This window comes from Heloderma suspectum, chromosome 7, assembly GCF_057233095.1.
Source record: "Heloderma suspectum isolate Gila_16-S chromosome 7, 16-S_ref, whole genome shotgun sequence".
Taxonomy (NCBI): domain Eukaryota; kingdom Metazoa; phylum Chordata; class Lepidosauria; order Squamata; family Helodermatidae; genus Heloderma; species Heloderma suspectum.
This window is the reverse complement of record NC_139464.1, coordinates 2,233,083-2,258,841: the sequence shown is the minus strand read 5'-3', so window position 1 is coordinate 2,258,841 and position 25,759 is coordinate 2,233,083. Positions and strand designations below refer to the sequence as shown.

Here is a 25,759-nt window from a genome sequence, read left to right as displayed (position 1 = left end):
CAATCCTGCTGGAGGTCATTCCCTGCCTTTGGCTCTTCAGGTTATGAAGGGGGGGGGGCATCTTTGTGCCACTGCCAACTTTGTCCCCAGTTCATGCGGTCCCTTGGGATGCCAATAATGTGAGGGGCGCCAACAAAGCAGCAGGTGAGCTGAGCCCAGGCAGGCTCTGCAACATTCCAAAGGCTTCCGGGGATTGTGTGGTCAGCAGCTTGCAGCTGCTAAATATGCCCATGTTGGCCAGCGAGCGTAGCGCACCTACTAAGACCAGGAGTGCCCAGAGATGCCTTCTAGCGGAATCTAAGCAATTAAAACTATCAGCCGGGGGGGGGGGGGATTAGACACAATAGTCAGTCCAACACCCAACAGCAGCAGCAAACGTGCCCGTTCCTTCCCCTGCATTTGAATTGTTTCCACTGTCAGAACTCAATATCTACATGATAAAATACAACATGCAATAAATAGATCCAGGTGCCCTTATCATAGCCCTTAAAAAGTCAGGAGAGATTTCCTGTTAACCCATTTATGCATTCCAAAAATGGACACAAATGGATCCTGTTTCTTTCAGGTTTGAAGAGGAACTAATTGTTGATAGCAAAATGCAAATGCCATTAAATATTAAAATCACAATAAACACATGAAATTACAACTGCTAAAGCCAATGCAAGCATGAATACTCATTCATTCAGAATGGGAACTGGGTAGGTTATGCACAATGCACTTAAAATACAAATTATGTGGTGGTGGGGTGGGAGGCTGAACCATAGCCACGTGACACACTGCTAGGCTAGGCTAGGCTAGACTAGACTAGAAGCCAAGCTAATTGGAAAATGGGAGAGTTAAAAGACTGAGTTCACACAACACGCTAACCCACACTCAGTGGTTGAGTGTGGTTGTTGAACCATGGGTTGTTTGTTGAACAGTGAGCTAGTGTGTTGCCTGAACCCAGGACATTTTCCGCAGGGTGACCTGTTAGTCATACAGTGTGGCTTATTTTTCTCGAACAAGCTACCTCGAGAACCCATGGTTTGTTGTTGGGTTGTTCAGGGTGGTTAACACACCACATTGCATGGTTAATAAGGCACCCTGCAGAAAATGTCCTGGGTTCCGATAACATACTAATCCACGGTTCAATAAACAACCAACAACAACCCACACTCAACCACTGAGTGTGGGTTAGCGTGTTGTGTGAACAGCCTCAAAGAGTTTGGCAAAGAAATAGTGAAGACATCCATGGCTCTGGGTGACAGAGTCTGGCTCTGTTCATCCCCCCAAGCCCAGTCCAAGCTCCCAATTTCCCAGTTTTCACAGCCCCTTTGATCTTGTTCTGACATCTAGGCTGGGTTCAGATGACATACTAACCCATCGTGGGTCCCGTTTGGGAGCAACCCATGATGGGTTAGCATGTCGTGGGGTGGGTGTTCTGCCCGCCCACGATCGGTAAGTTACCCCCTATGCAGAGGGGGTACAAGGCCCTGGGGTGGCTTAGTGGCCTCTGCCAGGCATTCCATCGGTAAATTCGGCCGCTTTGTTGATAAACCTGGGCAACCATAGAGATGGCCACCTAGAGTGACCGGAAGTTCCGGCGACACTAGCCCGTGTGGCTGAGCTCTGCGGTCAGGGTTGTGTAGCAACGGCTGGAGCTGCTGGCGTGACCCCATTCCCACCATGGTGGCCACGTGGCCACAGCCATGGGAGGACAGTGAGGGAACCACTTAGGGGGATGGGTAAGGGAACCACACTGCCCTGTGTGGTTCCGCAGTTGTGTGTGGGGTGCATGTGTCATGGTTCCCTTACCCCTCCCCGCAGCGTGGTTCCGCTACGCACCCTCTCCCCATGATCGTGTGAGTGCACCCATAGAGTGATCTATCCACAGAACTTCGCTCATCTCAGCTATAGCAATCAGCATCCCAGTTATTTTACTTCGGCATTTTCCAGGTTTCTGTACATTATTTTGCAAGGTCTATCTGGACACTTCCTCTTTTCCTGCCCTCCAGCTGTACTGACTTAAAACAACTTCATACTCATGTTCAAAGTTACATTTGTTAATTAAACTAATCTCTCAATTGCCCACTTCGTGTGGACAGTCAAATCCAGAGATTTGTTGAACTGTCACACACGTGTCTAAAATTACAGCGCCTAGCAGTTACTGTAGCTAACTCTTAGTATTTTGAATACTCGTGTTTTGTAGCGCCATACTCATAGATTAGGGCCAATGTACCTTGAGTATTAATATCAAACGAACATATGATGTGTAAGAGGTTTTTGTTATGTGCCAATTTTTGTTATGTGCCAAGGTCTAACATGGGCTTTAAAGGGGTTTGGGGGATTTCCAAGTCTTGGGTCAGCAGTCTTTAGGCAATAAAGTTATTTGTTGGCTATATTGGCTGGGGATGATGGAAGTTGTAGTCCAGCACATCTGGAAGGCATCAGGTTGGGGAAAGAAGGCTCAGAAGAATGATCCAAAATGGGGAAACCTTTTACAGGCCTAGGAGTGCCGTCCAGGCCCACCGTGTGCCTGAACATGAGGCATAGGAGGCCTTCAGGAGGCCACCGCATGGGGCGACAAAGAGACCAGGGGCTTGAGAAAGGGAAATAATGCCAACGTGGAGCTGGAGGACAACAGACAAACATGCCCAAACAGCAGGAACAACATGTTTACAGGCCGATGGGGGCGCCTCAGACGGGGAGGGAAGGAGGCTGCAGGGAACCTTTGAATCAGCCTCTTGCTCAGAAGAGGCACAGCTTTTTTGTATTTATTTTAAAAGCTAATGGCAGCAAGGCCCCAGCCCAGACAGAGCAGCGCCCAAAGGACGGGAAGGAGGCTGTGTGGCTGGCAGGGGGGGAAACTGGGACTGGCTACAACAGCCAGTTGCTCTGCCTGAGGGGGAAGCAACACGTGATGAAACGGTGGCCTGCCGGAATTTTGTTGTTAAGATAGGCAACACGGAGAGGCTGTGGCTAACCCACCACCGCGATTTCCCTACCCCAAATTGCTCCTTCCCAGTTTTTCCTTCCCTCCACAGCCTTATTCCAGGTGTGTGTCCATGCGCACACATGCCTGGCGGTGGAGGGGCAATTTAAAGTGGAAGAATTCTATGCAGGGCAAGGGTTAAGCACGCATTCCCCACTACTTAGCCCCTCAAAATCTTTGCCCCTGAAGCTGCTTTTCTTAAGCAAAATGTCAGTTGGGGCATTTTGACACACATTTGCATGTAGTGTGTCCTCGGAGTGGAGCTGTGGCTGTTTCCATCCCTGCAAGGGTTCTTGTGCGGCCCTAGACTACAGCAGAGCAGGGCAGAGGACCTCCAGTCAGGACCTGGAGAGGCTGTGGAAAAATGCACCCCGCAAGAGAGCAGTCCAGCTCCCCATCCTTCAGAGAACTCTTTCAGCCAAGCAAACAACGGCCTTGTGGTTGTCACTGAGACGAAATGGGAGGAGGCATCCATTTGGGCTGTAACATAGTTCCCAGGTCACTGCTGAGGAAGCCTAGTTGCCAGGGCGGGCGGGAGGGCAATGCAAAGTGTGAGAGCTGTGGAGGAAGCCGGGAGGAGGAGGAGCATTTTTATGGCTCCGTGTGGGAATGACCTGGGTCTGTTGTATGGAATGAAGCTGAGAGGAAACAGTCTCTCAGTCACTGTGTGTTAGGAGAGTCTGGGAGTTGGTCTGTCAGACATGCCCCCCTGGGGCCAGGAGTTTTGTAGGAAGCAAAAGGGACATGTTGGAGTTGGTGGGGTGGGGGGAGACATGTCTGTAGATGACAGGAGGATCTAGAATTAGGTGGATCATTACTTAGGAGGGGGGAGAAAGAGGTGGGCAGCACCTGACAGTGTCTGAAAGGAAGGCGCTTCCGACCAGATTCTCTCCCTTCACCATCCCAGATGCCAGAGGGCTGGGTGGGAGAAAGGCACTCTCCAGACATTCACAAGCAGTGTTATTACTTCAGATTTTGCAAGGTGGACTCCTGCCTACAGTACATTTATGGCTGTGAGCACAGGTGGCTAATTTCCAAAATTAGAGATGGTGTGTGGCTTAAATCTGACTGAAAGGAACACACTGTCCCTCAGAAGCCCAGATATTGCTGCGGTGGCGAGGGAAGGCCACTCCAGTTTCACATGATCGGGGTTGCCCCCTCGTCTTTAATGGGGACCTCCTGAATCTCAGATCTGAGCCCTGTGAATCAGCAGAGGGGTCAAGGCTGAGCCCTGCCTCAGGACATGCCCTGCGGGAGGGCGCGTTGCTGGGAGACCACCCCTGGGACTTGAAAACTTCACATGGAAGCAGCTTCCAGCTTTCGGGGGGGGGGGGCACTAGAGTGACAGAGCCTACAGACATGGGGCTTCTGCTTCCGTTCCGAGCTTGAATAGCTGCCTCTCAGCAATTCATTTTTAGATTTATTTATTAGATTTATTAGCTGCCCGGCTGCCCGGCCACTCTAGACAGCGTATAATACTAATGACAAATTTACATAATCAACTGAACAAAACAACATAACAAAACAACAGTTCTCTAAAAAAAAAACCTAACCCACCCCAAATGCCCTCCTGAACAGCCAGGTTTTTAAAGCCCGGTGGAAGCTCATCAAAGAGGGGATATGGCGAAGGTCACTAGGGAGGGAATTCTAGAGAGTGGGAGCCACCACAGAAAAGGCCCTCTCCCTTGTCCTCACCATCCTAGGTGTCCTGGCTGATGGGACAGATAGAAGGCCTACCGAGGCCAGTCTCATTGAGTGGCATCCCTAGTGTTGCTGGAGGCGCTCCTTGAGATAGACTGGGCCGGAACCATATAGGGTTTTAAATGTCAATGCCAACACCTTGAATTGGGCCTGAAAAACAACTGGCAACCAGTGCAACTCCTTCAACACTGCAGTGATGTGGTCTCGACGATGGCTGCCTTTAATCAAGCAGGCTGCTGCATTCTGCACCAGCTACAACTTCCAAACTGTCTTCAAGGGTAACCCCACATAGAGCGCATTACAGTAGTCTAGGCGAGAGGAGACCAGGGCATGAACTACTGATGAGAGCAGATGGTTAGGGAGATGGGGCGCAGCCGCCATATCAGATGGAGTTGGTACAGCGCTGCCCAGCTCACAGCTGACACCTGAGCCTCCATGGGCAGCTGGGAGTCTAAAATGACCCCCAGACTGCAGACCTGGTCCTTCAGGGGTAGCCACACCCCATTAAACAGCAGGTCAACATCACCCAACCTCCCCTTGTCTCCCAGAAAAAGTACTTCGGTTTTGTTGGGGTTCAGTTTCAGCTTAGTCCTTTCCATCCAGCCACTCACCAACTCCAGACACTTGGACAGGGTTTCTACAGCCAACCTTGGCAAGGATTTAAATGAGAGGTAGAGTTGTGTGTCATCCGCATATTGGTGACACTGCACCCCAAATCTCCTGATGATGACCACCAGTGGCTTCATGTAGATGTTAAATAACATCGGGGAGATAATAGAACCCTGTGGCACCCCACAAGTGAGCAGCCAAGGGTCTAAAGTCTCCTCCCCCAGAGCTACCTTCTGGTACCTGCCAGAGTGGAAGGAATGGAACCATCATAATACAGTGTCCCCTATGCCCAACCCCTCCAGGTGGTCCAGGAGAATACTGTGGTCAATGGTATCAAAAGCCACTGAGAGATCAAGGAGAACAAGGAAGGAGCATTCGCCCCTATCCAGAGCTTTCCCCTTATCATCCACCAAGGCCGTTTCTGTCCCATGCCCAGGCCTGAAGCCCGATTGAAATGGATCCAGATAATCGGCTTCTTCCAAGTGTGCCTGCAGCTGCAAAGCCACCACCTGCTCAATCACCTTGCCCCAAAACAGCAGATTTGAGACCGGGCAAAAGTTGTTCAAGTTTTGGGGATCCAAGGAGGGCTTCTTTAACAGTGGTCTTATCACTGTCTCCTTGAGGACTGATGGCATCACTCCCTCCTTAATGGAGGCATTCACCACCGCCTTGATCCCCTCCCTAAGTCTCTCCCCGCAGCTCATAATGAGCCAAAATGGGCAAGGATTGAATAAGCAGGTGGTCAGCCTTAAAGATGAAAGCACCTCGTCCAGTTCCTCCGAAGGAAGAAGCTGGAACCAATCCCACACAACCAGTCTGCCGCTGGCCGCCCCTCGTTCACGAACTGTATCCACAGCGCACGGAACAGCACTCCTGATCCAGTCGATTGTATCTGCAAAGTGCTTTGCAAACTCATCACAGGAGGCCTTAGACTGCTGCATTGGTTCCGGAACAACTGGATCGACCAGGTTCCGAACCACTTGGAATAGCCTCCTGGGACGGCACTCTACAGACACGATAGAGGCAGCATAAAAAACTTTTTTGCTGCTCTTTTCGCCACGTGGTAGGCTGAAGCTACAGCTCTAACCCATGTCCAATCGTGTTTGGAGTGAGATTTCTGCCATCAGTGCTCTAGCTGTCTCACCTCCCACTTCAGAGCGTGCAACTGTGGGGTGAACCATGGTGCAGTCTGAGCTCTGTTCAGGGGGAGGGGGCGTTTCAGAGCCACACGGTCTAAAGAGCCACACGGTCTAATGCCCCAGTGATTGTAGCATTCCAGCCATCCACTAGGGTCTCGACCAAGCAGCCATTAGCGTGATCCAAAGAATCCTCAAGCGCGTTCAGGAATCCATTTTGATCCATAAGACACCTGGGGAGGACCATCTTAATGGGTCCTCCGCCCCTGCAGAGGGATTATGGAACCAAGAAGTCCAACCCCACCATATAGTGATCTGGCCATGACGAGGGGGGGTGGATATACCCCCAATTTCCAGATCACTCCCCACCTTTCTGGAAACAAACACAAGGTCTAACACATGACTGGCTACATGGGTGGGTACAGTCGGAATAGGGTGCAGCTCCCAGGAAGTCGTGGTCTCCATGAAGTCCCGAGGCACCCCCACGAGGATGGCCTCCAAATGTATATTGAAGTCCCCCAACACCAACAAGTTAGGGGACTGCACACACACATCAGAGACCACCTCAAGCACCTCGGCCAGGGAGTCTGTCGTGCAGCGGGGTGGGCGGTACCCGAGCAGAATCCCCAGACTGCCCTTCAGGCCCAGCCTACAGTACATGCAGTCAGCAACCTTGGTCTCCCGGAGAGGGGGTCTGGTGAGGATCAAGGACCCCCAGTAGATAACAGCCACTCCCCCTCCCCGACCCCAAGCCCTCGGCTGCTGCGCATACAGAAATCCAGCTGGGCAAATGGATGCAAGAATGGAAGCAGAGGACTCATCCAGCCAGGTCTCAGTAATGCATGCCAAGTCCACACCCTCATCCAGGATCATGTCATGAATGAGAGATGTTCTATGGGCAACGGACCTGGCATTACACAGCAGCAGATGAAGGCCAGAGGATGGAGTCACGCATCCCCCAGCCACCCTTCGGCTCTGGACAGGCCCAGAACGGGGGACAGACATTACACACCTCTCTCCTGTTCCCCTTACCTGGCATGGCTGCCCCTAGCACTCTGCCAGCACCTGCTGCCCAGCCTCGGTATGTCCTGGCCCTCAGAACTCCCCCCACTGCCTCTGCCAGGTGGACACATGCCCCCTCGCTTCTGTCTATCCGGTGGGCACCCCACCCTTAAAATCACAAACACAACCCCAAAGCCCACCGCCCACCAGCAATTTTTAAAAACCACAGCCCAGGCCCTCTGCTCCCTTGTGGCTCCCCTGAGTGGTTCACCCAAGTTATAAGCCTTTGTAACTTGGCACAGCCCCCCGTGGCCCTCTGTTCTCCAGCCGACGGGCGAGGCCAGAGCCTGCAGTCCTGGGGACCCGTCAGCTGGAGCTGCGTGCTCTTTCTGGCAGGGAGGGGTGAGCGAGCCCCCTGCAGCTCCTCCTCCTGGCCGATGCTTAGGCCCAGGTCGGCCTCCCCTTGCAGTGATGTTCTTCCCAGGAGGTGCAGCCTCCCAGAGGCCCTTGGTTCTCTGGCTGATGGATGAGGATGAATGGCATGACCCAAAGTGACCCTGCCTGAGGCATCTCTGGAGACAGCAGTAACACTTCATGCACCTGATGACGTGGACTCTAGTCCACAAAAGCCACTGCCTTCATACATGCATTAGGGGGCTTCAGGGTGAGGCTTTTAGCATGCTATTGCCCTGCCTCGTTCATGGAATTTTATAAGGGGTCCAGATGATGACATCTTCCATTTGTGACCCTCCCGTGCTTTCCCAGTGCTTCTTCCAGCTTCGTTCTTACCACAGAAAATCTGTTAAGGGGGGAAGGACTGAATAACTGTACAACATTTTTTGATTGGTGGTGCTATGAGCCATCTATCTGGAAGAGCCTGTAGTCTGTTGTGGCAAATCTCCAAAGAGCACACAATACAGGGGGTTGCAGTGACACGGCTCCTACCCAAGACCTTTGCAGACAGCAATACTACTACTTCGGTGAAATAGCTGTAGGCCACTCTGAGCACATGGGACAGGGCAATGTAGAAGGGATGTATAGATAATATAGATACAGCCACAAAGGCTTGTGACGCCTTAAAGACTAAAGAAGCTTCCAGATGCTAGCAGTCAGAAGGCAATGTGCTGCTATTCCATCTTTTCTTACTGAACGGATTTTCCAATCATGTCCAGACCGCACGCACGCACGCACGCACGTACTCATGCATACACACACACCATAACATTCCGTGAACAAGGCAGGGCTATTGCTCAATAAAAGCCTCATCTGGAAGCACCCTAACATGGCTCCCCCACGGGAAATAGATGTAGGTATCACTTTCATTGCTGTTTGTTCCTCCCTTTCTTCAGGGCATTGCAGTTGTTTGGAAGAATGGGGGGACCAATGCAGTACTGTTGATGGAGTGGCCTCCGAAAACCATAGACTTTGGAGCCAGCACAGTATTTTCTGTTGCTCCCTCTGTCTTTGCTCCTCTAAAGACACACTGCATTTTTGCCACTTCCTGCATGCTCTGGGCAGGCTTTTGGATTTAAACAAAATTCAGGCACTTGGCGTATTTATCAAGTTAAACATTTATTCAGCACCTAAGAAAAGCCAATCCATCATTTTAACAAAAAAATTAAACCCTATTCCAGGTAAGTGCAATTGTTGGCAAGATGAACCAATCAGCCCTTTGCACAGCCAACTTCTGCTAGAAACAGGAAGAGCTGATTGATCCTGAGCATGATTCTCTGAGGAGGGCTGTACAGCTGGTCAGTGTGGATCCATAATGGCCTACTACTCCGGCTGTGTCCGGCCACTGATGCGGTTGGAGTAGTTGCTCTGGCCATCGTCCATGGCTTACTCTGCCACTGGACTCAGGAGCCCATTCTTTGCTCCAGGCAAAGGGGAGGTGATACCTGGCGTGCTAAGAGATGGGTGTGATGCCTGCAGTGTAACAGGCCTTTCAATAGTCGCTGGCAGTGAGCAGTGTCAGTAAGGAGTGGTCCATTCCCACGGTCTGCGGTCCTTCTGACTGCAGAGGCCCCTTCCTATGAAAGGGCAGACACAGATGAATGCCTAGATGAAGAATCCTGGTGGCCCAGATAACATTTGGTCAGCTTTAATCAGAGTGATTCATTGTGGTGGAAGACAATATGTTTCCATTTTTGACAACAGTTTATATCCTTGGAGTACACAAATCAACTTTCAGCTGACATATTTAAATTATAGACATGAGCATTCAGGATACAAAGTTGAAAAGTTGGCACATGCTGACTGACAGTGGAACTTGCATGCACTGAATCCAGCGTTTGAATTCTTGAAACATTTGTCAGGTTCACAGCACAACACACACTACAAAATCTCCAGTGTGTCCTGGTTAAGCCAGGACATGTGCCATTACATGGGCATGTGATAAGATGTTCCCAAGAACATGTTAGCATAAGCTGGGGGGAGAGGGTCTCTGTGGCTGCTGCGGGATAAGCCTGAGCACTCCGCCATTTGGTGGGATTAAGTGGGCTAGTTGGGTTGGTTTACTGTTTGGGTCTGGATCAGGCTTGACTTTTCAAGAGGGAGTGGAAAAAGTTGAGTTCTAGTTAGGATGAAGCCCCATGCCATCTCCGCCTTCATCCTGTAAAACGAGGGGGGGCCAACACGCAAACAGTCAACTCTGAGATCATCAAACAGCAAATAAGTAGCATATCCCTGAGCAAGAAGGCTGAGCTTTGTTTCCTGCTAAGATAACCTGGCCACAGTTATCTATGTACTGGTAACACAGACCACGTGTTGAATGTGTATGTTTGTTTGTTTTGGTGGGGCAAGGTGAAACAGTCCCTTATTATTATTAGTGTTAGTATTGGTATTACTACACTTATAGCCCACCTTTTCTCCAAGGAGCTGTAGACTGTGTCATCCCCTTCACCCACCTGCCCCATTTTATCTTCATGTCACAAAGTATGAATGTAACATGCATTGTTGATAAAAATTCATTGTGTTTCATAGGAGTGTTATTCAGTATAATCTCTGTGTGTACTAACTAGTTATAGAGAGATTGGGTATATATGCTATAAACTAGCTTTAAGGGCAAAACGTGTTCTTGGAACTGGGGCAAAGAAGCTTGCCATAGATGGGTTTGTTAATTCTTGGAAGTAAAAAGCTCATTACCTCATGAAGACATGGACCTTTACAGGGGTGCTTCTGAAGTCAGCTGTGAGCCTGGCTGTGATATGGAGAGGCCCTCCTGAGCTCATGAGTAAGAGCTATGACTAAGTCCAAAAGGTCAAGGTGCATGGATATATAAGATAAATCAACTAGAGCTATTGCCCAGCTGGACAGCCTGAAACTGAAGGCAAGATACAAGAACCAGAAGCAAGACAAGATGTTTCAGCTGCCCCAAGTCATGAGGCTGCATGGTGTAGTGTAAGTCAGAGGTGAGCCAGGGTCCCTGCCCATGTTGCTGAGGATGCTGGCTTGTGCCTCTCAAGTTGTACGCTGCTTTTCGGGTGCCCCTAAAAGAACTGCCACCCCAAGCAACCTCTTAGGTCATCCCTGTGGGCAGAAGTGAGTGAAGGAGCCTTGACCTGGCAACGTGGCACCCTGAGAATGCCCAAGTTGGAGATTGGCTGATTTAGGAAGTCTGTTTGGGACCAGTCTTGGGGTTGAAGGCTGGTCTGTATTGATCCCACAGAACAAGCACAGAGCAAGGGAACTGGACTAGTTACTAAAGCTGAGAGTGGCACAGAACTTCTTGATGTAGATGTTCAATGCAAAAGGTATTTTTTAAAATTAGGGAACAGAAGATCATGTAATGTGTCCAGGTATTGTTGAGCATTCTTTGAAAACAAAAGGCTGAGAAAATTTAAAGGGGGCTAAGTTAAGGTGATGACTATCTGGGCTTGAGAAAACAACGGTGGGAAAGTTCCGCTTTTTTCTTTCTAGGATGGCTTTGGCACCTAGGTCTGAAAGACCCAATTGTGGTCTTTCAGATGTGGGCACCAAGGAGCTCTGCTTCGACATGTTCCCTCTCTGCCCCGGGGAAGACTGCATCTTCCTGCATTCCGGTGGTGGTGCATTTGGTGAGGGGCTGGAGTGGTGCCGCAGTCATCCTCCAAGGAGCTGCAGTGTCATGTGGTGTGGGGAAGGTGCTCCTCACCTTGGTGGTGGTGCTTCCCTCTGCATGGTGAAGAGAGCTCTGCATACCTTCTTCTGCCAGGACCCATCCACAGGCCTTGGGCCTCTCTGGCTGGCCCCTTCCCTCCCTACTTTGCAGTATAGCTCAGCTCATCCTGTGTCAAGGCCTCAGTTTGGAGTCCAGGCCTTGCTAACTGATGTGGTGTGTCTGACTTTGCAGAGAAGTTGGATGAGATCTTGGCAGCTGCTGAGCCCTCACTGAGAGCAGACATTGTGGAAGCGGATTCCAGGGCAGCCACTGTGAAGCAGCGACCGACCAGCCGGCGAATCACTCCTGCAGAGATCAGTGTGAGAGAGATGAGAGGGCATCGGGCCGGGTTGAGGGCAAGGAAAAGCCACAATCTGGGAAGACATCCAGGAGAGGGGAGGGGTATCTCAGGGGTAGCAAGTCAGAGGTCTCAGGGTGAGTCCTGATGTACCTGAACGTTTTCCCTCAGTTGAAAAGTTGGCACATGCTGACTGACAGTGGAGCTTGCATGCACTGAATCCAGCGTTTGAATTCTTGAAACGTTTGTCAGGTTCACAGCACAACACACACTACAAAATCTCCAGTGTGTCCTGGTTAAGCCAGGACATGTGCCATTACATGGGCATGTGATGAGATGTTCCCAAGAACATGTTAGCATAAGCTGGGGGGAGAGGGTCTCTGTGGCTGCTGCGGGATAAGCCTGAGCACTCCGCCATTTGGTGGGATTAAGTGGGCTAGTTGGGTTGGTTTACTGTTTGGGTCTGGATCAGGCTTGACTTTTCAAGAGGGAGTGGAAAAAGTTGAGTTCTAGTTAGGATGAAGCCCCATGCCATCTCCGCCTTCATCCTGTAAAACGAGGGGGGGCCAACACGCTACCTGACATGGCGAAGATGATCTTTATGGCACTCAGGAGGAGAGGGGACGTTTCTGATCTCAGGTGCCTAGCCACCATGGGACTGGATTGGGACCCTGAGCTGGTGGTGAGTGCACCAAGCTATGACCCCTAAAGAACATTCCTCCTGAGAAGGGGCTTCGGCTCCATCCATTCTGGGGAGCACAGAAATGCCGCAAGTGAGGCTCCTTCCCTCACGATATTGTGGTTTTTCTGTCTTGACAGGGAGGTGCCCACCGGGCTGGGGCCTCCCTTCACAGCAGGTAGCAGATATCTGACCCGGGGGAGGGGGGGGTAGCTGCTTCATCCCAGCTGGATGCAAGCCAGGCCCCATCTGAGCCCTGCACGGCTGGCCTTTCTGGGTTTAGAGCAGGACAAGGAGCATCCTAACATTTCCTGGAGCTTCAGTGGCTCCTGCACAGAGGTCCTGTGAGAGACTGAGCTTTCTCCAAAAGTGTTTGCAGCCTCTGTTGCATTTTATGCCTCCTATGCATAAGTGGGACTTGGTCCCCCCCCCCCCCGGGGCCCCAGCTGTTCTGCAGTACTGATCCTGCTAATGACCAAGTGGAAATTACTCTTGTCCCATTTCTTTTCTAGTCACTGTTCGAGCGGCAGGGGATGGCGGCGCATGCCGGGCCAGAGAAGCCCCATGTTTCCCTACGCAAAGGAATTCCACGGACAAAATCTGTGGGTGAGTGTGATGTCCCCTTCATTACCCAGGACGAGACAAGCCCTTTATGGCAACCCACATTTACCCCAGCAGCTCCCATCGGCCACAAGGCCCTTCTTGGGTGTTCGGCCGCACTGCCTTGGTTTCACCAGGGCTGGCAGTGAGCACATCCCGAGTGGCTCCATAACCACAGAGGCAGCCCTTTCCAGAAAGTTCCAGAGGTCACAGAATTGATGAATCCTCCTCAGCAGCACTGAGCCAACTGAGGCTTCATTCGTACCTGCAGCCTGTACTCTGGCTGCCTCTGGAACGTCAGCTGCCCAAGCACAGCTCAGCGGGACAAGCCGTGCTTACGGAGGCTGCGCTCTCAGCCACGTTGACCCCCAGTGGACCGGTTGGTGCTGCTGCAGCCAGCCACGCAGGGCGCTGCTTCACACCAGGGACTTGCTGCGTGCAGCTGCACCCACATGGCTGCAGTCCAAACTGACAGCCATGCAGACATGGATCTGGGCTGATCCTCACACCAGCAGGGCCTTCCGCTCAAAGAGTGCAGGGCAGTTTGGGATGGAGAATGGAGTCTCCCTTCTTAAATGTTGTGTTCTCCTAAGCTTACCAAGTATGCTTTGGGTGAGGGCCTTTATTAGAGAAGCTTGCTGAGAATAGAGACATGAAATGTTAAAAAATATGCAATACTTACTTTTTTTTAGCACTCTTTACAGATCTAAAGTCACTTTGTTAATTTAGGAATATAAAATGAATTATGTATAACTTGGATTTCTCCTAAAACCATCATTAACATGGGAAACCTTTAAAAGTAAACTCAGCTAGTAAATGTGTAATTATTGTCTGAATAATCTATACATTTAAAATTTAATATACCAAACATACTAATTTTAGGAGTAAAAACCAAGTTACACATAATGCATTTTAGGAACTTCAGCAAGTAACCCTGAAACATCTGAATTGTCCTAAAAGCCAGAAGCAGCAGAAAGAGTTGGAGGGAGAGGAAACTGGTGTATAGCATGTATTCCTGTTTGTGAGGAATTATTTGGGGTGGTACTTAGGGAAATCCGTTCTTAAGGAAAAATTACTGAGAGCCTATTTAGCTATGGAAGCTTCAAATGGAGATTAGAGCAAGAGATTGCTGAGTTAGCATTCATCAAGAGGTTCAATTCTATCATCGGAGGCTTGGAATCGGGATAATGGATTTTTGGCACGCTACATGTGTTAACTGGCTTACCCGGGGCCAGGATGTTCGTGTTATCAGCAGCAATTGCACTGTGAATGGCCACTGCTAATAATGTGATGGTCACTGCCAGTACTTTCTGCATTTAATTTCCTCCCAACCTCACTGTTTACAGTTCTTTTCCCCCCTCACCATATGTACTGTATCTATATAAAGCTGAAACTCTCCATAATGCTCCATGCATCAGATAAAGTGGGCTATAGTCCATGAAAGCCTGTGCCAGAATAACGTTCTTTATCTTTAAGGCATCGCAAGACTCTTTGTTGTTTTAGCTAGGGAAGACTGTTTTACCTATTAGGAACGGTAGCCAAGCATATTTAATTTAAGAAACATAAGCAGTCTCAACCTATTATTTGAGGAGTGACATTTTATTCCCTTTTGTAAATAATTTCCCCTAATAAACATTTTAGGGCATAATCCTATGGAGATAGACGGGTGCCTCCAACCTCCGCTGAAGTCAGAGGCAACCACCTATCCAATGCAGGGCAGAAGCAGCACAGAGGAGAGGATTCCCTCTGTGCTGCAGCTACCCTGCAATTTGCCTTAGACGCACGTTTTCAGATGTTGAAGTGCAGCTTCGGGGAGGGGGCGGGAACAGGGCTAGAGACCACCTAGGAAGCTGTCTAAAACAGTTTCCATGGTCTCCTCCCATCCCTGCCCCCAGGAACACCCCATTTTCACCCCTCTGTGCTCCATGTTACAAGCACGGAGGCAGCAGCAGTACCGTTTGCTGCCCCAGCTACGAGGGGAGGGGCTGGGAAACTGAAAAATCCTGTCTCCCCCAGATACTGTGTAGGGGACATAGGATTGCTCTCTTAATTTTTGTTCATTTTGAAATGTTGTCTCTACTGGTGGTGTCAGTCCCATCCCTGGACCATAGGAACTGGGCTACTGACTGGGCTAACCTCTTAGGTATAGAGGTTTATTTCAGTTGCAGAAGTTAAAGATTTTATAGCTGAGGCAGTATTTCCTAATGGGGAGGTCTAATTGGGAACACCATTAAAAACAGTGTGGGGAGTTCAGTAGACCAAGCCTCAATTTTTTAAAAAAGAAAGAAAAATGGACTTCACTGCTTAGCTTGGCAGAGTTGTAAAGGTCTTGTGGCAAGGCAGATAGTTAGGAATCCAGATAATCTTGTTTAGATTCTGATGTGTGGGGCCTTGTCCTGGCCTGAAAGAGAGAGGGAAGAGGCTAGTGCAGCGGTGACAGGGTACGCATCCACTTGACTGTTCATGCTTCCCCACCTCAAGCCTGGAATTCGCTTGGCCAGCAGCTGGAACAAGCAACAGTCACAGCTAAAGTTAAGTAGAAAATGGTCTCCACCCCCTTCCTATACATGACAGATGTTTTGTGGTTGTTATAACTGTGAGGCTCCCAGGCATACAACGGGTGTAATAATAAATGCAAATACCTTGCTGTATATGGTGAGGCATGTAAGCAATTAAAAAAAAAAAGCCACATGACACAGAGTATTTAAATGTGTACAGCACTGTCGTCAAATATGGGCATTGAAAGAAATTCCCCTAAGAAGCATTCTGTAAGATGATAAAACATTATTGACTGTGTGATCAATACAAATTGATTGGCTGTGACCCCTAGGAAGAATGTGAAAGAGGAAGTTGTAAATATAGAAGAAACATGTAGCAGTGTAAACAAATAATCAGATGATTGATGGCTGCCAACAACCCTGTAAAGATGAACGTCAAACTCATAAAAGGCACAAAGGAGCACAATAGGTATCTGGTAATCACTCTGCTTCTTGTTGATTCTTCTTCGAGTGCTGCTACTGTACTAAAGAAAAAGGACTTCTGCTCATAAAGAAAAGCAGGCCTTCTCCCTTAAATGCTATTCCCTAGTATAATCGAAGCAAAACACAGCAGGTGGTTTTCTTCTAATAAATGTTTGTAATGAATCTAATAAACTCTGTGTACTGGATACCTGTTGTGCTTCTTTGTGCCTTTTTGTGAGTCTGATGACCACTTTAACATTATTTTGGCAGTCACCGACCATTTGATTATTTATTTACACTGCTACAGTATTCCTTCTATATTTATGAGGTCCTCTTTCACATTCTTCTTAGCGCTCATAGCCAATCAAGTTCATTCATTCATTCATTCATTCTTCATTCATTCCATTTATATCCCGCCTTTTTTTCAAAGACGTTGTATTGTTGTATTGTTAACATTGCTAATAGTATTTTATCATTGTGCAGAATGTTGCTCTTATAGGAGTTTCATTCTATGGGATACATCCAAATGTGCCTTCCTCTGGAGAGGGAACTCTTTTCTCTGTACCTTTGGACACGGTCCTATGTTCAGATTTAATAGTGACACATAAATCTTAATATTCTGTATCATGCAGCAGTATAATTATCTGAAATTTTGCGCTAAACATCTCATCATAGAGAGCTGTGTATTTGCATTTATTTTTACAATAGCTGCATACCTCAGAGCATTTCATTGTATTTTTCTCACTAAAAAATGTTGTGTGCCAAAACTGTAGTGTGAAGTCTAATAAGGAGGAGAGGTACCCGTGGGCACCAGTCTGCCCGCAGACACTTCTCTTGCCACACACTGACTTTAATGTTATTTCTTAAGAATTTTTAAAAATTTACCTGGGAGGCCGGCCTGCTGCAAAGCAAAGTGCTGCCCTCCAGCATTATTGTTATTTGGGTTCCAAAGAGTGGCCTTGTGTTTTGGAGCTCATACCCCACCTCTGCCTTGTACTTAGGTTCTTGAACAAGGTGCTTTTATTTTAGCCTTACCAGTTGTCTTCTGGGAAATGAGTGTTTTGTGACTGGCCATGCCTACTGTGGCAGTCATTTTATGAATGGGCAAGCCCTGCATGGCAGCCATTTTGTGAGTGCACCCACAGCACTTTCTCAACATTCCAGGAGTGCCCCCGTGACTCAAAGAGGATGGGGGCCTCTGGTCTGCATCCCTGGACTCCCAGCAGGTGAAGCAACTGCTTCAGGGCTGCTTAGCCTCTGCCTCTTCCCCTCCTGTCACTGTTGTTTCCACACCCTGTCTAGCCACTTAACATTAGATATGTGCAGCACCATAGGGAAACTTGGCAGCCTGAACTGGGGTGCTGCATCCACTGCAAGCAGCAGCTGGCTGTGGCAGATGACAGTTCCTGGGGTGACAGGTCTAGGGTCAATCTGGCCCCCTCACAATGTGGCTGAGATGCCTGAAGCCTTCAGCAGATTAAAGAAATGTTTCAGGAAGGCCCATTCTCTTGACAAGGAGCCGGCCAGGAGACAAGCCATTCACTTTCAGGCTGGTGCAATAAGAGAGTTGGAGAACTGGAGCAGCCATCAGACAGGCTAGCTAGAGACTAAGTAGGGTAAATCTGGCAAACTTTTCCCTGGGTTTCACAGTTTGCTCTGTAGCATAATCGAGCATATGCAAAACCAGGTCATCACTGCTCAGGCCATTGCAAGTCTGATTGTAAGCTGAAAGAAAACAATTTCTTAAAAATAGCTTGAATTGGAGAATAGCATACAAATTACAAGGATCACGTGACTTGTAACTAGGTCTCAAATAGAATTCTTTTTGGATGTACGATTTGAGAATGATTGTGTAGAATAAACCAGTTTGCATGCGGTTCACTGCATGGTGGAATTTAATTTGTATGCAGAGTGTTATCTGAAAAATATGAACTTTGTGAAGGAAGAGAACGTTTATAACTTGCAGGACAGGATGACAACAGAATGAATAACAAATGAATAATTTAAGGGGTTGGAGGAACACAGGACAAAAATACTGAAGTTTTTCTGCTGGATAATTCCGTGTTCTGTAATGAAACGGAATCTCTGTATTTCCACCAGCTCAGGTGGGGGAGGGAGCAGCATGGCACCACACAGCAGGGCAGGGAGTTATAAGCTGGTAGATTCCACTACTTGTGTGTCACAGCTGAGAGTTCCAGCTGGAGGACAATCCAGACATCCTTGGAATAAAGGGCCTTGCGGAGCTCAAACCCAGGAAATGCCATATCAGATAAATGGAAAATCAAAATGGCCTTTAGTGATTTTCATAAGGTCTGAGGAATGGTCTGATGTAACATCACACAGTGTCCCAAGCTTCCAAAGTATTGGCTATAATGCTGTTCCCATTGAGAAAGGAAAGAAGGGCAGTCCCATGATGCAAGTCATTTCTGGCTGCGTGAAAATGTTCTGGAGGCTGGAACAGCTGACAAATGGCTATGAGTCACAACCCAGCAGCTTCTGAACTGTTTTTCTTTTGCATGGTGCTGAAAGATGCTAACAGTGATGCTTGGAAGCAGACATCCAAGAATGGTTTGGTATAGTGGAACCCTTCCAGGTGGACCCAGAATTACAATTTTAAAATGCAGTGAATGGCAAAAAGTGGATTCAGATCAGAATGCAACAGGATCTGAGGAGGAGGGCAAAGGGGCAAGAGAAGGATAGCAATTGTAGTGCACTAATGCTTTTATATTGGCTGGTTAGTAAGGAGTGCATTCTCCTGGTTCTGAAGAAGGGGTCTCTTGCCCCAATACATTGGTTAGTCTTGAAGAAGCTGTAAGGTTCTATGTTTTGTTTGCTGTAAGGGACTGTTGTAGCCACCATCCTAGAATGTAGCCCTGTTTCTGTTCTTGAAATCCTTGATTCCGGTATCCAAGCCCCATTTTACAACATTTTTCCATGACTGTGTGACACAAATTAATTAATCCATAATTAATGGGAATTAATCTCAGATCAGAGAATAGCTGAAGTTCCTAAAAGAGTAGGTCATGGCCAGTATAAATAGCTCTATTATTAACTCCCTTCTCTATTGTCAGCCTCTCCTCCCTCTCTAGGAAGAACTCAGTCAACTCTATCGCTTCGAGGTTTTCCTGTTCCCTTTACAAATAGCATTGCTCTTGTGTCTGCCCCCCCCCCCCCGCAATTGCGTACTTGTTGGCAGGGGGGGTGCATGTGTGTGTGTAATCATGATGGCTGTTCAGTTAGAGATGGGGGCAGAATATTTTACCTCTTGCCCCCACACCATGGCCTCACAGGGCTGGACCTGGAGAAAGGGGCCTACCCAGCCGGCTACAGAATGCTTTTAGGACTCCAAAGCCCTGGGAGCAGAGCAGGCATTCCAGCTGCAGGAAAAGGCAGATCAGCAGTGGTGGGATGCTGCTCTATCGTCCACATCAGGAAGCACCCAAAACAGAAAGTGGGAATAAGTGGGCAGTACTCACAATGGCGATTTCTAGACTTACGAAGGGCACGAAGGTGGGCAGAGAGAGACGTTTCACTTTTCCCCATAATACTAGAACTCTGAGTCACACAATGGGACACAAGAAAGGAAGTACCATTGACACAGCTTCATAACATTAGCTTGTGGCACTCATACCTCAAGATGTGGCAATGGCCTCTGGTTTAGAGGGCTTTAAAATGGGGCTGCGTGCCTTCCTTGGCAACGGGTCGACCAGTGGCGACTAGCTATGAAACCCCAAAGGAGCCTCTATGTTCCAAAGCAGTCAGAGGAAGACAACTGCCTCCAGGCCCTGTGTGTGGGTTCTCAGAAGCATCTGGGTTGCCACCTCTGGAGGTAGGACACTGGACAAGATGGGCCACCAGGCAGGGCTCATCTGACACACTTCATGGGCTATCTCAGAGTCCTCCTCCAATCAGCCTTTTAGAGGAAAAACAGTTATTTTATGTGAGATGGGCAGAGGCACCCTGGGAGGACTCACTCTGATAATTTTCTTAGGAACAAAGAGGTCACAGCCTGGGGCATACAGTCCTTTAAATAATAAATTCAAAAACATAGCAGGTGCTAGTCCACATAACTCTTCATTGTAAATAATGTAAAGAATAGTAGTCCAGTCTAGGTTTACAAACTGTTGAGAGCCACAAAGTGACCAGAAAGCTGCTGTTCTTTGAACCTACTTTGCCCATAAGAAAATGAGGAGGGCCCTGCAGAATCAGTCCAGAAGAAGTCCCTCTAATGCAGCATCATGTTTCCCAGATGCCTCAACGTGAAGCCCAGTAGCAGGACATGAAGGGGGCAGTATCCTCTCCTGCTGTTGGACCCCAGCATATTCAGAGACATGGTGCCTGTGATCCTGGAGGTGACATGTAGCCATGAGGACTAGTAGCCATTGATAGTCTTTATCGTCCTCCGTGAATTTGTCTAATCCCCTTTCAAAGCCATCCAAATTGGTGGCCCTGACCAGATCTGGTGGCAGTGAATTCCATAGTTTAACTCTGTGCTGTGTGAAAAAGTACCTAATTTTGTCTGTCCTGAATCTCCCACCATTCAGCTTCACTGGGTGACTTTGGAGATACCATGCCTAGACAGTGGCCCCATAAAGAAGCTGGGATATGCTTGCTAGAAACACTTTCTCAATAAGATGACTAATGATCAGTTAATTTTGTTTAGTGTTCACAAGAGCACAACGCAGACTAGGGCCTGATTACAAGCAGTTGCATAAAAACATGCTCTGTCCTGAGAAAAGGTGATGATTTAGTGCAAAATCCATCAAGATACTTTCAGGGTTATTTGCAGTGTCATGTTGAGCTTTGCTTTGCCTCAAGCACACTTCTGCTCAAACTTTTAGCAGGCCTGCATGCACCTAAGGGCTAGGAGGATTGGCCTTTAGTTAATACCTACCACCCCGAACTCCCTTCTGTAAAGATTTCAAGAAGATAAATTGGGGGGGGTTTGATGATTTCCTCTTTTGCAAAACGCATTTACTTCAGATGCATGCATCAAGCCTTAAACAGACAAATGAGCAGGGCCAGCCTGGCTGGCAAGCATCCTGGCCCCTTGCGCAAGCCAGAAAAATGCTTTAAGCACCAGTGAAACGGTGTGCAACCTGAGGGGTGTGTTGTTGCTGTTGTTGTTGTCATCATGATTACCACTGATGTACTGTCTGACTTGCTAAACAGCCCTCAAGGCGGTGCACAACAATTTAAAACAATACAATTCTAAAACAATAAAAAACGGGAACATTGAAAACCGTAAAACATTAAAGCATTAAAACAGCGACATGATTCAACAGGCTAAATTAAAAGAAAGCATTGTCACACCCTTCCTAAAGGCCAAGAATGGGGGGCCAATCGTAGTTCCTGAGGGAGCGCCTTCTATAGTTTGGGGGGAACACAGGAGAAAGCACTTTCAGGCTTCTCTGGGCAACGGCATCCTCAGGAGGGCCCCCCCTGGAGATCTTAGTATCTGGGCAGGTTCATAGTGATACAGGTGGCCCCTTAGAGAGCCAGGTCCCAAGCTGTTTAAGGCTTTAAAGGTTAAAACCAACACCTTGAATTGATCCTGGAAAGCAACTGGCAACCAGTGCATGTCTTTCAGGGCAGCTTTAATATGGTCCCGATACCTTGCAGTGATTAAAAGCCTAGTTGCTACATTTTGTCCAATTGAAGCTTCTGGACACTCTTCAGGGGTAGTTCCACGTGCTCCCCTTGGCACCTCAAGATCCAGAGACAGTGTTGGATCAAGGGACGCCCCAAGCTATGGACCTGATCCTTTGGGGAGAGCACAGTCCCATCCAGAACAGATGAATCCCAAATCCCAAGTCAGGCTTTCTGCTGACCAACACTTCCCTTTTGTCTGGGTTTAACCTGAGCTCGTTCACCCTCATCCAGCCCATTATCCGTTCAGTGTGCCCAGTTTCATCAGGTCACAGGGTTGTGCTACAACATCTACTGCAAGGCATGCTGAGACATAGATCTCAGATCATGCGCTACTGCTGCTTAGAGCAGAAGAATGTCAGGCTGGGGCTGAAGATTATATAAGACTTCTACCAGAAGTTGTATACCAGATTCATAGCAGACAGTGCAAGGATCTCCTAAGCATGTACAGAAGGCGGGGGGGGGGGGCCAGAACCAGCCAGAAAAGCTATTGGGTAGCTGCACAGTGGGCCATCTACACCTGGGGGAATTGTGCAGCTGCTACGCTGTGCTTTTAACAGTCAGATGTTCTGGGGGAGGGGGGAAGGAAGCTGAACAGTGAAAACCCAGAAGGGGGATGTTTTGATCATGGTGTATTTATTACTTTATTTTCACAATTTATATACCGCTCATGTTGGTGCTTGCCTGACATCAGCCAGCAGGGAGTCCCATAGAGAGGGAGCCAATACACTGAAGGCTCTGCTTCAAGTGGACTCCAGTGGACAGCAGTCCACGCAGAACCAGCAGGAGCGCCTCATCGGTTGGCCTCAGTGACCCAGCAGGCTGATGTGGGAGAAGGTGTCCTCTGAAATATCCTGGCCCCACGTTGTTTAGGGTTTTATATGCTAATAGCAAAACGTTAAACCTGGCCCAGTAGCAAATAGGCAGCCAGTGCAGTTCCCTCAGTAGAGGTGTGACATGCTGAAAAGGGGCAGCTCCCGACAACAGCTGAGCTGCTGCACTCCACACTAGCTGTAGCTTCCAGACCAACCTCAAGGGCAGCCCCGCATTGCAGTAACCCAGTCTTGAGGTGCCTGGACCACTGTGGCCAAGCTACCCCTGCCCAGGAGAGGCCATAGCAGGCATACCTGCCAAAGTTGGTAGAAGGCACTCCAAGCTGCCATGGCCACTGAGCCTCTAGCAACAAAGATGGATCCAGGAGTATCCCCAGACCACAAACCTGATCTTTCAGAGGGAGTGCAGCCGCCTCCAGAGCAGGCAATGGGCCTATCTCCTGGACTCAGGAGCCACTCACCCACAGGGCCTCCGTCCTTCCAGGATTCGGCCTCAGTTTATTGGCCCTCATCCAGCCTATCACTGAGTCTAGGCACTGGCCCAGGACTTGCACAGCATTGCTTGATTCAGATGTCACAGGGAGATAGAGCTGTGTGTCATCAGCATACCGATGGCACTTTGCTCCAAATCCCCTAATGACTGCTCCCAGCAGCTTCATATAGATGTTAAACAACATCGGGGACAAAACGGCACATTGTGGAACCCCGTAGTGCAATTGCTGAAGGGCCGAGGAATGGTCACCCAACGTTACTGTCTGAAATCGACCCTGCAGGTAGGATTGGTACCATGTAACACAGAACTGATCCAGGAGGATACCATGGTCAATGGTATCAAAAGGCAATGAGAAACTGAGTAGCATTTACAGGGTCACGCTCTCCCTGTCCTTTTCTTGATAAAGGTCATCCATCAGGGTAACCAAGGCTGATTCAGTCCTGTACCAGGCTGAAACCTAGATTGAAATGGGTCTAGATAATCAGTCTCCTCCAGACTGCTTGCAGTTGCCCTGCCACAACACTCTCAAGTACCTTCCCCAAGAAAGGGGTATTCGCAACTGGGCAGTCAAATGCCATGGGGTCCAGAGCAAGATTCTTCAGGAGTGTTCATACTAATGCCTCCTTAAGGGCAGCAGGAACCACCCCTTCGCTACTCTCTAGACCCACCCAGTCACACCCCCTCAGCTAGCTCTTATTGGCCAGGAAGGGCAAGGACTGAGAAGGTCAGTCACATTGCTGCAAGCATCTTATCCACATCATAAGGCCACAACTGAAACTGATCCCACAAAATTGGGCAGATGGTGGCATCTGGAGCAGACACTTTGACTGGAGCTGCACTAACAGCATCAAGTTTTCTGTGGAGACAGGCAATTTTGTCCTCAAATTGCAATGTGAAAAGGTCAGAGCAGATGTCATGCAGATGGCCTGTAAAGTGAGTGAAGAAAGTGTGGCTATTCCATAGTAAATGCTCAGGTTGGAAGCATTTAACCAATCACCAGTCTAACATACATAACAAACAGTCTAACATACAAGTCTAACAAGCTGCTCCAGCTGGTCCAGAGACTACAGAAGCAAGCAAGCGACCAGAGAGCAAGCGACCAGAGCGAGCGAACAGGGGGAGCAAACAGGAGTTGGCCAGGGGAGTTGCAGTGGTAGAAGAGACAAAGGAGACAGAGGCTAAGAGGTAAGTGGGCTGCAGGAAGCCCAGGGGGCTGCCCTCTATCCTTCTGAGTGGCTGTGAGCTCACCAGGTGCTCCTGAGAGCTCCAACTGCATTGGGGGGGGGTGGCCTGAGTACTCCCAGCAGCTGAGTGGGCGGGAAGCTCCAGTCTGTTTCTCGCCTCCCAGCTGAGCAGAGCTGAGCAGAGCAGAGCAAGCTGCTCCAGCTGGTCCAGGGACTACAGAAGCAAGCAAGCTCCCAGAGAGTGAGCGACCAGAGCGAACGGACAGGGGGAGCAAACAGGAGTTAGCCAGGGGAGCTGCAGTGGTAGAAGAGACAAAGGAGACAGAGGCTAAGAGTGGGACTCTGCTTTTAACCTCTAATGAGTAGAAGAGCAGGCTAGTCTAGAACAATCACAAAGCTAGACACAAAAAGGGAAAAGAGGCTATGGAAGGACAAGACTCTCCAGTGGTGGTGACCTGCAAGGTGTGTGCCATGTTTGTTTTCTTGCCTGAGAACATGGCCTACACCTGCAACAAGTGCAAGTTGACCACCCTGCTGGAAGAAAAAGTAAGTGGACTGGAGCGGCGACTGTCGACCCTCCAGGGAATAAGAGAACATGAAGAGTTCTTGGACAGAATGGGGGAACTACAGCAGCAAAGGGAATACCAGAAGCTTGAAGAGCAACAGCAAGATAAGGCAGAAGAGGGAAATGCTGAGGAGAAGAAAAATGGAGTAGAGGATACGCCTTGGAAAAGGGTGACAGGAGAAGAAGAACTAGATGCCACTCTGCACCAGTGGAAGCAGTGGAGCAGTGGAACCGATTCCAGGTACTTGCGGATGAGTCTGGAGGACAGCCTGCAGAGGAAGAATCACAGGGGAACCTACATGAGAGTGAGCAAGAGGCTGAAGGTCATTCAAACAGAGGCAATGAAACCCAGGCCTGCAACAAGAAGAGAAGAGTGGTAGTATTGGGGGACGCCTCGCTGCGTGGGATCGAGACCCAAGTATGTTGCAAAGTACGGTGGACTCGCCAGGTATGTTGTCTCCTGGGAGGACGGATTAGAGATGTGACTGAAAGGTCACTCATAAAGCCCACTGACAGGTATCCCTTTCTTCCCATCCATGTGGGAACAAATGATACCGCCAAGTGGAGCTACAAAGAAATCACGTCAGACTTTGAAGCTTTGGGAAGGAAACTCAAGAACTTTGGGGCCCAGATAGTTTTCTCATCTATCCTCCCAGTAGTTAGAAGAGGGACAGAAAGTGAACAAAAAAATACTCCGGGTGAATGACTGGCTATGAAGGTGGTGCCGCCGAGAGAGATTTGGCTTCTGGGACCACGGGCTATACTTCCTGGAAGATGGGCTGTTGGCTAGGGATGGGTTGCACCTCACAAAGGCTGGGAAGAATGTGTTTGGCCACAGCATGAAGAACTTCATCAGGAGGGCTTTCAACTGAATCCTACGGGGAAGGGAGATGTAACGTTGGGGGTAACAATGGACGAAGGCGCATGCACCGCAACGGAGA

General features: G+C 48.9%; 1 protein-coding gene across 5 annotated transcripts in view; it reads left to right on the top strand.

Annotated features, from left to right (window-relative positions):
• SHANK3 (SH3 and multiple ankyrin repeat domains 3) overlaps positions 1 to 25,759 on the top strand; it is a 512,191-nt gene that overhangs the window by 453,977 nt on the left and 32,455 nt on the right. For all 5 annotated transcript variants that reach the window (XM_084808829.1, XM_084808827.1, XM_084808826.1 and 2 more), the window contains 2 exons: positions 11,750 to 11,877; positions 13,047 to 13,140. In XM_084808829.1, coding sequence (XP_084664955.1) covers positions 11,750 to 11,877; positions 13,047 to 13,140 — 222 coding nt within the window. The remainder of the gene's footprint in view (positions 1 to 11,749; positions 11,878 to 13,046; positions 13,141 to 25,759) is intronic.